The 14,500-nt window shown below is 51.6% G+C and overlaps 1 protein-coding gene across 1 annotated transcript in view; it reads right to left on the bottom strand.

Annotated features, from left to right (window-relative positions):
* gldn (gliomedin) overlaps positions 1-14,500 on the bottom strand; it is a 40,245-nt gene that overhangs the window by 5,266 nt on the left and 20,479 nt on the right. The window contains exons 3-8 of the mRNA XM_078241351.1: positions 9,723-9,749; positions 8,195-8,293; positions 6,841-6,993; positions 1,426-1,551; positions 1,227-1,313; positions 188-313 (exon numbers count right to left, since the gene is read on the bottom strand). Coding sequence (XP_078097477.1) covers positions 188-313; positions 1,227-1,313; positions 1,426-1,551; positions 6,841-6,993; positions 8,195-8,293; positions 9,723-9,749 — 618 coding nt within the window. The remainder of the gene's footprint in view (positions 1-187; positions 314-1,226; positions 1,314-1,425; positions 1,552-6,840; positions 6,994-8,194; positions 8,294-9,722; positions 9,750-14,500) is intronic.

Genomic DNA, 14,500 nt, shown 5'->3' on the forward strand with positions numbered 1-14,500 from the left:
CAGAAAATGCTGGAAAAACTCAGCAGGTCTGACAGCATCTGTGGAGAGAGCTCTGACGAAGCGTCATCCAGGGTCATAGAGGTTTACAGCATGGAAATGGGCCCTTCGGCCCAACTTGTCCATGCTGCCCTTTTATTTAACCACTAAGCTAGTCCCAATTGTTTGCGTTTGGATATTCGTAACAAACCTGAAAAGTGCTCGACAACCCAAATCTGTTCATTGTTCTTCGAGGCCGGGTCCTTCATCCATGCTCCGAATGTGTTTTCTATCTTTGTCACACTGTCAGGGCCATCCACTGATTTTACGATACGTCCTAAAAAAGGATATTGTTTATAGAGTCATCGGGTTTTACATTATATCAGGCGCACATCAAACCATTTCTCTCATATATCCTCCATTCACAATGTGTCAGAGTTATGGGGTTTTACAGAGGCCCTTCAGCCCATTGTGCCTGCACCAGCCATCAAGCACCTATCCATTCTAATCCCATTTTCCAGCATTTGGTCCATAGTTGTGTATGCTAAATGCTTCTTAAATGTTGTGAGGGTTCCTGCCTCTACCACCTTTTCAGGCGGTGAGTTCCAGATTTCCACCACCCTCTGGGTGAAAAAGTGTCTCCTCGAATACCCTCTAAATCTCCTGCCCCCTGATTATTGACCCCTGTATTAAGGGTAAAAGTTCCTTGCTATCTACCCTATCTATGTCCCTCATCATTTTGCACATCGCAGTCAGGCTCTCCCCCCCCCCCCCCCCGCCCCCCTCATCCTTCTCTGCTCCAAGAAAAACAATCCCAGCCTAACAGCCTCTCTTCATAGCTGAAATGCTCAAACCCAGGCAACATCCTGGTGAATCTCCTTTAAGCCCTTTCTAGTGCAATCAAATCCTTTCTATAATGTGGCGACCAGAACTGCACAAAGTGCTCTAGCTGTGGCCTTACGAGCATTTTATACAGCTCCATCGCAACCTCCCTGATCTTATATTCTTTGCCTCAATTAATAAAGGCGAGTACCCCATATGCCTTCCTAACCACCTTATCTACCTGTTCTGCTACCTTCAGGGATCTATGGACATGCACCCCAAGGTCTTTTTGCTCCTCTGTACTTTGTAGCATCCTACCATTCATTGTGTATTCCCTTGCCTGGTTAGTCCACCTAAAATGCTTAATTAATAATAATGACTACAAAATTCAATCTCAAAATTAAGGCAGAATTGGAATGAAACAGTACCAAATTTCTTCGAAAAGGAACTCAGCGCTTTTTGTGCAGACGTCCTTCTGATTAAACTGTCATCATTCGGGACAGCGTGGGCCTCATCTAAATTTAAATACAATTAATAATTAAACACAGGTTTGACCTGATAATGGCATTCTTATCAAATATCAAAAGTCATACTTCTGCTGAGGATTTATATTTGGAGATACATTACCGTAACTGACAGTGTTCTGATGATTTCGGGATTTTCCTTTGGAACCAGGTGGGCCAGGGGGTCCCATTGGACCGGGAGAACCCGGAGGCCCACTTGGTCCGGGGGCACCCGGAGGGCCTCTCTGACCTGAAGAGAAAATTGCATTTCAAAATGTCAATCCATTCAGTAAAGTTTCACTAATGATCTACAGGAGCTCAACACTACATAGTTAAGAAAGTCCATCAACGCCTCTACTTTCTCAGAAGACTAAGGAGATTTGGCATGTCCGCCACGACTCTCACCAACTTTTACAGATGTACCATAGAAAGCATTCTTTCTGGTTGTATCACAGCTTGGTACGGCTCCTACTCTGTCCAAGACCTCAAGAAACTACAAAGGGTTGTAAATGTGGCCCAATCCATCACGCAAACCAGCCTTCCACCCATTGACTCTGTCTACACTTCCCACTGCCTCAAAAAAGCAGCCAGCATAATCAAGGACCCCACGCACCCCAGACATTCTCTCTTCCACCTTCTTCAGTCGGAAAAAAGATACAAAAGTCTGAGGTCACGTACCAACTGACTCAAGAACAGCTTCTTCCCTGCTGCCGTCAGACTTTTGAATGGACTTATCTTGCATTAAGTTGATCTTTCTCTCCACCCTAGCTATGACTGTAACATTACATTCTGCACTCTCTCCTTTCCTTCTCTATGAACCGTATGCTTTGTATAGCGCGCAAGAAACAATACTTTTCACTGTATGTTAATACATGTGACAATAATAAATTAAATCAAAGTAGGAAGATAATGACTGTGGATACCATACTAATTGATGTGAAAGATAACCACAATCTGTTTACTGGTGTTTGTCATCACTGGAGCTGTGAATGGAGACTGCATTGTTGAATCCACGAAAGATGCTGCATTTGAACCTGGTACGGTCACTCACACATGGGGAGAGATATCTTGCATTTAGACTGTGCTTTTCACCACCTGAGCACATCCCAAAGCACATGGCAGCCTGCTGGAGTATCTTTCAAGTGTAGTCACTGTTGTAATACAGGAAGTACAGTAGCCAGTTTGCCACAGCAAACTCCCACAGATAGCAATGTGATCATGATACTTGTTTCCTGTGATATTGATTGGGGGATAAGTACTGCCCAGGAGATCGGGGAGAATCCTGCCTCCTTTATTTTATTCATTTGCGGGACATGGGCGTCACTGGCTGGCCAGCATTTATTGCCCATTCCTAGTTGCCCTTGAGAAGATGGTGGTGAGCTGCCTTGTTGAGCGATTGATGCAATGGAGTGGCTTGCTAGGCCATTTCAGAGGGCAGTTGAGAGTCAACCACATTGCTGTGGCTCTGGAGTCACATGTAGGCCAGACCAGGTAAGGACGGCAGATTTTCTTCCTTAAAAGGCATCAGTGAACCAGATGGGTTTTTCCAACAATGGTTTCACGGTCATCAGTAGATTCTTAATTCCAATTTTTTTTTTTGAATTAAAATTCCACCATCTGCAATGGCGGGATTTGAACCTGGATCCCCCAGGATATTAGCTGAGTTTCTGGATTGATAGTCTAGCAATAATTCCACTAGGCCATCGCGTCCCCTGTTGAAACAGTTTTGTGGAATCTTTGAGGTCAGGTGGTGTCAGTCTCCTGTTTCATGTTAAAGAGGGGGAGTTCCACTGTTCAGGGCTTCCTAGGCATTGCAGTGCAGGAGTTGGCTTAGATTCCACCCCCCTCGTCAAATTCCTGAAATGGAATTTCATCCTGAACCCACAATCAATGGAACCACAGCTGAGATCCCAGCTTCCAGGCAGCTGAATGAGAGTCTTACTGGCCTGATCTGGCAGCAAAGAGGTCAGGGCCTCTTTGTTTAAATAGAACTGTGAGCCGCCTGCCCAAATAGGCCAGATTCGGGCTAGCACAATACTCAGGACAGTGCGGGGTGCCAGCCACCACATTGATTTTTGTGTAGCCCAGGGAAAGACTGCAGTGAACCTAATTTAAAAGGTACCTTTTTCGGTCCTCTCTGGTTGTGCTGCCAGTGAAGTAGGTAGTGTACACTCCCACCTGCATGACAATCAGGGTCCTATATATATTGTAGGATTCTAATTTACATCTATTGACTGAAACCTATGGATACGTGAGCTATCCCAGAAGGAACCAAGCAGTTCAGACCAGTGTTCTTGTTTCCCCGTTTTATTGGCGTTTCATTTTAAAATATACAAGACCAGTTCAGACCAGCATTCTGATTTCCCTGTTTTACTGGCTGGGATTTTCCTCCCCCTATGTGGTGTGTTTCACGGTGGCGGGGGACGGCACACTGCTCGCTGGTCCCGCCATTGTCAACGGGGATTCTTGTTCAACATCCCCTCACCACCAGGAAATCCACGACGGAGGTGCATCATTGGCAGGACTTTAAGATCCAGGCGGCACGGTGGCGCAGTGTTTAGCACTGCTGTCTCACAGTGTCAGGGACCCGGGTTCGATTCCCGGCTCGGGTCACCGTCTGTGCGGAGTTTGCACATTCTCCCCATGTCTGCGTGGGTTTCCTCCGGGTGCTCCAGTTTTCTCCCACAGTCCAAAGATGTGCAGGTTAGGTGCATTGACCATGCTAAATTGCCCCTTAGTGTCCTGGGATGTGTAGGTTGGAGGGATTAGTAGGGTAAATATGTGGGACTACAGGGATAGAGCCTGGGTGGGATTGTTGCCGGTACAGACTCGATGGGCTGAATGGCCTCCTTCTGTACTGTAGAGTTTCTATGATTCTATGACCCAGAACCAGAGGGCACAACCTCAGGCTGAAGGGATGATCCTTTAAAACTGAGATGAGGAGGAATTTCTTCAGCCAGAGAGTGGTGAATCTGTGGGACTCTTTGCCGCAGAAGGCTGTGGAGGCCGGGTCATTGAGTGTCTTTAAGACAGAGATAGATAGGCTCTTGATTAATAAGGGGATCAAGGATTATGGGGAAAAGGCAGGAGAATGAGGATGAGAAAAATATTAGCCATGATTGAATGGCAGAGCAGATTCGATGGGCCGAGTGGCCTAATTCTGCTCCTATGTCTTATGGTCTTATCCCGCCAGTGTGAATGGCAGCAAGATTTCAGAGATTGTTTTTTTCTGACTGGGATCCTGCGATAAACCCCTTTAAGTCATTCTGACAGACAGACAGCATAAATATAGCGGTAAGATTACTGAATCAATCCCTGAGCCATTAGTACCTTGCTGACATCGTATTGCCCGAGTTCAGATGATCACCAAGCAGTAAATAATACCATAACGGTACCTCAAACTGATAAGTCGATGAGCTTGAAATGTGACACTTAAACGCAAAAGGGAAGATTTACTGTGGGGTTCTCCCAGTCTCCTGTCGCACTTTTGGGAGAATGTTGGTGGAAATCTAGGGAAACGGCCATTTAGGCCTTCTCGCTAAGGCTTTTACCAATATCCAGGTGGGGAACTCCATGGAAAATTAATTGCAGCCTTTGTCTACACAGCAACAGTGACTACACTTGAAAATTATAAAGTAAAAGTTTATTTATTAGTCACAAGTCGGCTTACATTAACACTGCAATGAAGTCACTGTGAAATTCTCCTAGTTGCCACACTCCAGCACCTGTTCGGGTACACTGAGGGAGAATGTAGCACGGCCAATGCACCTAACCAGCAAATCTAATTAATTCATCAACTCCAAAGTGCTCTTGAACCTGAGAGTGTAAAAGGTGTGATATAATTGCAAGAGTTCTTTCTTCATTTGCAGGGTTCACACTGTGCATCATTAGCAGCCATTAGATCTCTGTCCGCTGTTTTAACAAAGACGCTAACTACTTCAAGTCTCCCACTGTTGAAGTGAGGAGACCTTTCACATTCAAGCATTAACACACTTTCTACTTAGTCCTGCCTCAAAGGCCTGTTTTCACATAATGGTTACTAGTTCATGTGCTTCTTAAATTCTGGAAATATCAGAAAATATATTATTATCCTTGCAGCAAATGAATGCCTAGGATTTTACCAAGGTGGATAGGTTTTGGTAAAATAACATCGGAAGGTTTTTGGGAGGGAACCTGACATCTTTCTGTCACCGTGGAATGTTCCCAGTGGCAACTGGCAATGGGGTGGCATTGCTGCCTCACAGTGGGTTCAATTCTGGCCTCAGAACACTATCCATGTTCTCTGTGTCTGCGTGGGTTTCCTCCGGGTGCTCCGTTTTTCTCCCACAGTCCAAAGATGTTCTGGTTAGGTTGATTGGCCATGCTAAATTGCCCCTTAGTGTCAGGGGGATTAGCAGGGTAAATATATGAGGTTACGGGAATAGGGCCTGGGTGGGATTGAGGTCGGTGCAGACTCGATGGGCTGAATGACCTCCTTCTGCACTGTAGGGAATCTATGATTCTATGACAAGCTGCCCCCTGCTGGAATCTCTAATACACACCCCCGCCATGTAAAATTCTACACCATAAAAACTAACCAGTGAAGAATTCTTGATTGCTAAGCTATTAAAGTAACTTTCATCGGTGCTCTGGGGTTATTTTCAAGTAGTGACCAAAGCGAGTGGAAAGTTAAGGGAGTGCGAGGTGCAGGAAGGATGTTCCTGATGGTGGGGGTGTCCAAAACCTGCGGGTCACAGTCTGAGGATACAGGGTAGGCGGTTTAGGACAGAGATGAGGAGAAATTTCTTCACCCAGAGAGTGGTCAGCGTGTGGAATTCACTACCACAGAAAGCAACTGAGGTCAAAACATTGTATGTATTCAAGAAGGAATTAGATATAGCACTTGAGGTGAAGGGGATCAAAGGATACGGGGAGGGGGGAGAGGAGGGATCAGGCTATTGAGTTGGATGATCATCCATGATCATAATGAATGGCGGAGCAGGCTCGAAGGGCCGAATGGCCTCCTCCTGCTCCTGTTTTCTATGTCTCTATGTCCCCACCCACCTGCCACACTACCCAGCAACCCCCACCCCACCCTCCCCCCACCTCCCTCCCCCTGCGGTGCCAGTGTGAAGACCTGGAGCTCATTAACATGGCACTGATGAAGTGAGCAGGTGCCCGCTAGAGCTGGCCAATTCCGGGAAGTGGCGAGTGGTCACGCCCCAGCCGGAAATCACACCGGCAGACATTTTCCAGCCGTTCTCACCCCACCACCTCTGCCAGTGTGGACAGAGAATTGGACGCTCAGCCAATTCGAAATGGGTGGCCATTCATTTACCAGGTGAGCAGGGAAGCGGTTCAGACCCATTCTGCAATGTGGTACTGTAATTATTCTGCAACACCTTGTCTTGGACAGATCCAACTGGAAGGGAGTTCCGCTAACAGATTTTCATAAGTGTAATTACTACAGATAAGGGGATAACATTTAAGGAGAGATTCTGTCTATCTCACACCCAGCAGTGAAGCTTCAAGCTCATATCCAAACAACTTGATTATTTACCTTCTAAAATGATCTCATTGTAAGGTTCTCCTCGGTCGCCTTTTGGGCCAGGTTCACCTTTCGGACCTGGGAGCCCATCTGAACCAGGGCCTGGGTCCCCCTTGTCTCCTTTTGGTCCCAAATCTCCAGGTTCCCCTTTTTGTCCTGGGGCAGCTGTGATGTGAAAAGGAAATTTGTTTTGAATATGGATGCTAATAATAGTAAATAACGTGTGAATAATAATGCTTTACGCTCGCAAAACCCAAAGCGTTCTCAGCCGGTGCCCTGAGTGACTAACGTCTGACTGATGATTAAACTTAACCCGCCATTCGGAATATTAAACTAAGTAGCCTATCAAATGTTTTGTTGCTGATCAAACTATTGATACCCGCCATCAGCAAGTTTCTTATTTACGCACGAGATCATTTCAAGAACTTCACGTGAACAAATACTTCAAATAGGAAAGGTGAGGCAGTGGTTAGCACTGCTGCCTCACCATGCCAGGGACCCGAGTTCAAATCCGGCCTCGGGTGACTGTGTGGAGTTTGCACATTCTCCCTGTGTCTGCGTGGGTTTCCTCTCATAGTCCAAAGATGTGCAGGTTAGATGGATTGGTCATGCAAAGTTGCCCCTTAGTGTCAGAAGAATTAGCTAGGGTAAATGATGGGGTTATAGGGATAGGGCCTGGGTGGGATTGTGGACGGTGCAGACTTGATGGGCCGAATGGCCTCCTTCTGCACTGTAGGGACTCTATGAGGCTGGAATTTAGTTTTCAGGATAATAACTAACAAAGGATGGCACAGTGGCCTTGGGTCACTGTCTGTGTGGATTTTGCACATTCTCCCCGTGTCTGCGTGGGTTTCCTCTGGGTGCTCCGGTTTCCCCCACATTCCAAAGATGTGCGAGTTATCGTCGAATCCCTACAGTGCGGAAGAAGGCCATTCAGCCCATCAAGTCTGCATTGACCACAATCCCACCCAGGCCCTATTCCTGTAAACCCACATATTTACCCTGCTAATCCCCTGATGCTAAGGGGCAATTTAGCATGGCCAATCAACCTAACCCGCACACCTTTGGAGTTAGGTTGATTGGCCATGGTAAATTGCCCCTTGGCGTCAAGGGGACTAGCAGAGTAAATATGGGGATAGGGTCTGGTCCTGGGTGGGATTGTTGGTGGTGCAGGCTCGATGGACGGAATGGCCTCCTTCTGCACTGTAGGGATTCTATTCTATTCTATTCTAAATGCTTAGAACAATGTTCCACATGCTTCCATTGTCCAACCTTTTCTCAGCGAAGTTTACACGTTGTAAATGAGGAAGAAGATTGCCTCTGTGACAGGCTATTGAATTCTGCAGTCACTCGGAAGATTCATTACCCTTTCGCGCCCGTTTGCCCTCCTTTCCAGGTGGTCCGGGAAGTCCAATCGGCCCATCTGAGCCATTCAGCCCAGGTAATCCATCTAACCCTGGAGAACCTGAGAGAGAAATCAATTAAATGCATCCATCTCTCACATACATAAGATCACAAATCTATATAAGGGTAGATTTCCAGCTTTACCACCACGGGAATTGTCGTGGGTGCAACGGACAATTTGACAGACCATTGGATGGTTCATTAACCTTAGGCAGGGATTTCCAGTCCCGGGACAGTCAGGACCGGAAAATCCCGCCCTTAGTAACAAAGGCTGGCCAAAATTTCTAAGATGTTTTACAGAATAATCCTCCTCCTCCAGGTAGTGTTCCCATGAATGGCAGGACACTGGGAGGCAGATGAGGTACTTATTCACAGATCCCTGAAGGTGGCAGAACAGGAGGATAGGGTAGTTAAGAAGGCAGATGAGACCTTTGCTCTTATCAGTTGTGGCAGACCTTACACGAGCAAGAAGATAATGTTGGAGCTGTACAGAACATTGGCTAGGCCACAGCTGGAGTACTGTGTGCAGTTCTGGTCACCTCACTGTAGGAAGGATGTGATTGCACTAGAGGGCGTACAGAGGAGATTCACCAGGATGTTGCCTGGGACGGAGCGTTTGAGATATAAGGAGAGACTGGATAGGCTTGGATTGTTTTCTTTGGAGCAGAGAAGGCTGAGGGGGGCGAAGGAGTATAAGATTATGATGAGTATGGACAGGATGAACTGGAAGCAGCTGTTCCCCGTGATTGAGGGGTTAATCACGAGGGGGCCTTGTTTTAGGGTGAGAGGCAGGAGATTCAGAGGGGATTTGAGAACAAAAAGTTCACTCAGAGGGTGGTGGGAATCTGGAATGCACTGCCTGGGAAGGTAGTGGAGGTCGGAAACCTTACAACCTTTAAAAAGTATTTGGATGAGCATTTGAAACATCATACTATTCAAGGATACGGGACAAGTGCAGGAAAATGGTAGATATTGTCGGTGCAGGCTCGATGGGCTGAAGGGCCTTTAAAGTGCTGTACGATTCTATGGGTGGAATTTTACTGGCACGTCCGCCCGAGGTTCGTACGATCTCGCCCAAAGCCAACGGAGAATGCCGTTCTCCGAGCCTCGCCCGCCCCCAGAATCGGGGTGAGTATGCCGGTAAAACTCCGGCCTATGGCTCTAAGAGGACATTGGCAACCATGGATTTTGATTGGATTGGTCCATGATTACGCTTGGCAAAGCAGTGCAGCGGTTTGCCGTTGCCTTCTGCAGTATGGCTGACCAGGAATCTCTCCCGTTCTTACCGCCTGCCGTCAGGCGTATTGGAAAGATTTACAGGGTGATAATTGGCCTGTTTGGCCATGTTATGAACACAACATCCATGACCATCAAGTCCTGGAGTGGGACTTGAACCCAAAGCTTCTGGTCCAGGGATAGGAATGCTACCCACTGTGCCACCAGAGCTCTCCTAAAGAATGACATTGATGGAAATTGTTAGTAACTCTTACCTGGTGGTCCAGCTGGTCCTGGTGGTCCTATTTTAGAGAATTTAGACATAGTTAATTAAAGAAAGGTTAAAGTGTATTAAATGTAAGTACACCAGAGCATCCAGGTGCTTCCTAATAAAGGATAACTTAGCAGTTTAAACTAACCACAAAATAAATAGTGGATCTCAGCCATCTAGAAGGACAAGTGCAGCAGATACATGAGAACACCACCACCTGCCAGTTCCTGCAAGCTCTCGCAGTGCAATGGGCCAGGAGATGTCAGCGGAGGCCATTTAGCGGGCTTCCCTCTGGACGTCATGGCCTCCCCATGTCTCCGGCTCCAAGATTTTTGGAGTAATCAGCTCTGTGTCGATTTCTGATTTAAATATTGAAATTCCCAATACCATTTCATTAGCGGGCCTGGGACTGAAGTCTCTGGGTCTGCTAGCATCTCACCCCGCCCTCCCGCCCCCCCCCCCATCCCCCACCCCCCCCCCCACCCACCCCCGCCCCCCCCCCCCCCCCCCCCCCCCCCAACCAGGAGTTTTTCACTCCAATGGGTTTATTCCTGCTCCCCATTAACGGGAACAGGCGGCCAACGCCGCTGGAGGGAACAGAAGCCAGAGAGCCCACCCTCCAGGAGGTCGAGGGTAAGGGGGGTGCCCCTTGAGCAATGCCAACCTGGCCCCCTGGCACTGCCCACCAGGCATCGGGCAGTGCCAATATGGGGACAGAGGGGGGTCTGTCGGGGAGGGCTGGTCGGTGGGGGTGGGGTTCCCGCTGCAACTCTGCCAGAGGATCGTATGCAGAGGAAGAGAAGAGCAGATCGGGACTAGCCAGTGAGGGCGGAATATCAGGCCTGTACCGGAGAGGTCCGGGAGGCCGGCGATCGGGGAGTGGGAGGGGGGGTCACAGAGTCACGGGGTTGGCCAGCGATCAGGCGGCTTGCAGAGCGAGGCCACTGCGCTAATCTCCGCTCTGACAGATCGGCGCATACGCAGTGACCCCACTCAGCTCTACGCTATGTGTAGGTGTGAGGGGGGTGAGTGTGTGAGGCGATGAGTGCATGAGGGCAGGTGGGTGCATGAGGGGGGTGAGTGTGTGAGGGTGAGTATGCAGGGATGAGTGTGCGAGGGTGAGTGTGTGAGGGAGGGTGAGTGTGCGAGGGTGAGTGTGCGGGGATGAGTGTGCAAGGGTGAGTGTGCGAGGGTGAGTGTGCGAGGGAGGGTGATTGTGCGAGGGTAAGTGTGCAAGGATGAGTGTGCGAGAGTGGGTGTGCGAGGGTGGGTGTGCGAGGGTGGGTGTGCAGGGATGAGTGTGCGGGGATGAGTGTGTGGGGATGTGTGTGCGGGGATGAGTGTGCGGGGATGAGTGTGCGGGGGTGAGTGTGCAAGGGTGAGTGTGTGAGGGAGGGTGATTGTGCAAGGGTAAGTGTGCAAGGATCAGTGTGCAAGAGTGGGTGTGCGAGGATGGGTGTGCGAGGGTGAGTGTGCGGGGATGAGTGTGCGGGGATGTGTGTGCGGGGATGAGTGTGCGGGGGTGAGTGTGCAGGGGTGTGTGTGGGTGTGATTGTGCAGGAGTGTGTGTGTGTGCAAGGGTGGGTGTACAAGGGTGGTGTTCAAGGGTGAGTGTGCAGGGGTGAGTGTGCAAGGGCGAGTGTGCAGGGGTGAGTGAGCGAGGTGAGTATGCGAGGGTGAGTGTGCAAGGGTGAATGTACAGGGGTGACTGTGCGGGGTTGAGTGTGCGGGCGTGAGTGCGGGGTGTGTGGGGGGTGACTGTGCAGGGGCAAGTGTGCGAAGGTCAGTGTGCCAGGTTGAGTGTGCCAGGTTTAGTGTGCGAGGGTGAGTGTGCAAGGGTGAGTGTGCACAGGTGAGTGTGCAGGGGTGAGTGTGCGGGTGTGAGTGTGCAGGTGTGTGTGTGTGCGGGTGTGAGTGTGCGGGGGTGTGTGAGCGGGGGTGAGTATGCAGGTGTGAGTGTGCACGGGTGAGTGTGCAGGTGTGTGTGTGCGGGCGTGTGTGCGCGGGTGAGTGTGCGGGGGTGTGTGTGCGGGCGTGTGTGCGCGGGTGTGAGTGTGCGGGGGTGTGTGTGCGGGTGTGAGTGTGCGGGGGTGAGTGTGCGGGTGTGAGTGTGCGGGTGTGAGTGTGCGGGTGTGAGTGTGCAGGTGTGTGTGTGCGGGCGTGTGTGCGCGGGTGAGTGTGCGGGGGTGTGTGTGCAGGTGTGTGTGTGCGGGCGTGTGTGTGCGGGTGTGAGTGTGCGGGGGTGTGTGTGCGGGTGTGAGTGTGCGGGGGTGAGTGTGCGGGTGTGAGTGTGCGGGTGTGAGTGTGCGGGTGTGAGTGTGCGGGGGTGAGTGCGGGGGTGAGTGTGCGGGTGTGAGTGTGCGGGTGTGAGTGTACGCGGGTGAGTGTGCGAGGGTGAGTGTGTGGGGGTGAGGGGGCGTGTGTGAGGGTGAGTGTGCGGGGATGAGTGTGCAAGGGTGTGTGTGTGAGGGAGGGTGACTGTACAGGATGAGTGTGCGGGGGTGAGTGTGCGGGGGTGAGTGTGCAAGGGTGTGTGTGTAAGGGAGGGTGACTGTACAGGGTGAGTGTGCGGGGGTGAGTGTGCGGGGGTGAGTGTGCAAGGGTGTGTGTGTGAGGGAGGGTGACTGTACAGGGTGAGTGTGCAGGAGTGAGAGTGTGAGGGTGAGTGTGTGGGGGTGAGTGTGCAGGTGTGAGTGTGCAGAGGTGAGTGCGGGGTGAGTGTGTGGGCGTGAGTGTGCGAGGGAGGGTGAGTGTGCAAGGGTGGGTGTGTGAGGGAGGGTGAGTGTGTAGGGGTGAGTGTGCGTGGGTGAGTGTGCGAGGGTGAATGTACAGAGGTGATTGTGCGGGGTTGAGTGTGCGGGCGTGAGTGCGGGGTGTGTGGGGGGGTGACTGTGCAGGGGCAAGTGTGCAAGGGTCAGTGTGCGGGGATGCGTGTGCAAGGGTGAGTGTGCCAGGTTGAGTGTGCCAGGTTGAGTATGCGAGGGTGAGTGTGCGAGGGTGAGTGTGCAAGGGTGAGTGTGCAGGGGTGTGTTGGGGGTGAGTGTGCGAGGGTGAGTGTGCGGTGGCGAGTGGGTGGGATGAGCGTGCATGGGTGAGTGTGCGGGGGTCAGTGTGCGAGGGTGTGTGCAGGGGTGAGTTTGCAGGTGTGAGTGTGCGGGGGTGAGTGCGCAGAGGAGGGTGAGTGTGCGAGGTTGAGCGTGCATGGGTGAGTGTGCAAGGGTGAGTGTGCAGGGCTGTGTTGGGGGTGAGTGTGCGGTGGTGAATGTGTGGGGGTGAGTGTGCGGGGCTGAGTGTGCTAGGGTGAGTGTGCAGGGGTGAGTGCGAGGGAGGGTGAGTGTGCGGGGGAGGGTGAGTATGCGAGGGTGAATGTGCAGGGATGAGTGTGCGGAGTTGAGTGTGCAAGGGTGCGTGTGCGAAGGTGAGTGTATGAGGCTGTGTGTGCGAGGGTGAGTGTGCAAAGGTGAATGTACAAGGCTGAGTGTGTGAGGGTGAGTGCAGGTGCAAGTGTGCAGGTGTGAGTGTACAAGGGTGAGTGTACGAAGGTGAGTGTGCAAGGGTGAGTGTGCAAGGGTGAGTGTGCAGGTGTGAGTGTGCGGGGTGAGTATGCAGGTGTGAGTGTGCAAGGGTGAGTGTGCACGGGTGAGTGAGCAGGGGTGTGCCTGCAAGGGTGAGTGTGCAGGGGTGAGTGTGTGGGTGTGAGTGTGCAGGTGAGTGTGCAGGTGTGAGTGTGCGGGGGTGAGTGTGCGGGGGTGAGTGTGCGGGGGTGAGTGTGCGGGGGTGAGTGTGCGGGGGTGAGTGTGCGGGGGTGTGCCTGCAAGGGTGAGTGTGCAGGGGTGAGTGTGCGGGTGTGAGTGTGCAGGTGAGTGTGCGGGTGTGAGTGTGCGGGGGTGAGTGTGCAGGTGTGAGTGTGCGGGTGTGAGTGTGCGAGGGTGAGTGTGCGAGGGTGAGTGTGCGGGGGTGAGGGGGCGTGTGTGAGGTTGAGTGTGCGGGGATGAGTGTGCAAGGGTGTGTGTGTGAGGGAGGGTGAGTGTGCGGGGGTGAGTGTGCGGGGGTGACTGTACAGGGTGAGTGTGCAGGAGTGAGAGTGTGAGGGTGAGTGTGTGGGGGTGAGTGTGCAGGTGTGAGTGTGCAGGGGTGAGTGTGGGGTGAGTGTGTGGGCGTGAGTGTGCGAGGGAGGGTGAGTGTGCAAGGGTGAGTGTGTGAGGGAGGGTGAGTGTGTAGGGGTGAGTGTGCGTGGGTGAGTGTGCGAGGGTGAATGTACAGGGGTGATTGTGCGGGGGTGAGTGCGGGGGGGGTGTGGGTGTGAGTGTGCAAGGGTGAGTGTGCAGGGGTAAGTGTGCGAGGGTGTGTGTGCGAGGGTGAATCTACAGGGGTGACTGTGCAGGGGTGAGTGTGTGGGCGTGTGTGCGGGGGGGTGTTGGTGTGAGTGTGTAAGGGTGAGTGTGCGGGGGTAAGTGTGCGAGTGTCAGTGTGTGAAGGCGAGTGTGCCAGGATGAGTGTGCAAGGGTGAGTGTGCCAGGTTGAGTGTTCCAGGTTGAGTGTGCCAGGTTGAGTGTGCGAGGGTGAGCGTGCAAGGGTGAGTGTGCAAGGGTGAGTGTGCCACGTAGAGTGTTCCAGGTTGACTGTGCCGGGTTGAGTGTGCGAGAGTGAGCGTGCAAGGGTGAGTGTGCAAGGGTGAGTGTGCAGTGGTGTGTTGGGGGTGTATGCGAGGGTGAGTGTGCGGTGGTGAGTGGGTGGTATGAGTGTGCGGAGGAGGGTGAGTGTGCGGGCCTGAGTTTGTTA

The sequence above is a fragment of the Mustelus asterias genome, chromosome 24 (assembly GCF_964213995.1).
Source record: "Mustelus asterias chromosome 24, sMusAst1.hap1.1, whole genome shotgun sequence".
In the NCBI taxonomy this organism is placed as follows: domain Eukaryota; kingdom Metazoa; phylum Chordata; class Chondrichthyes; order Carcharhiniformes; family Triakidae; genus Mustelus; species Mustelus asterias.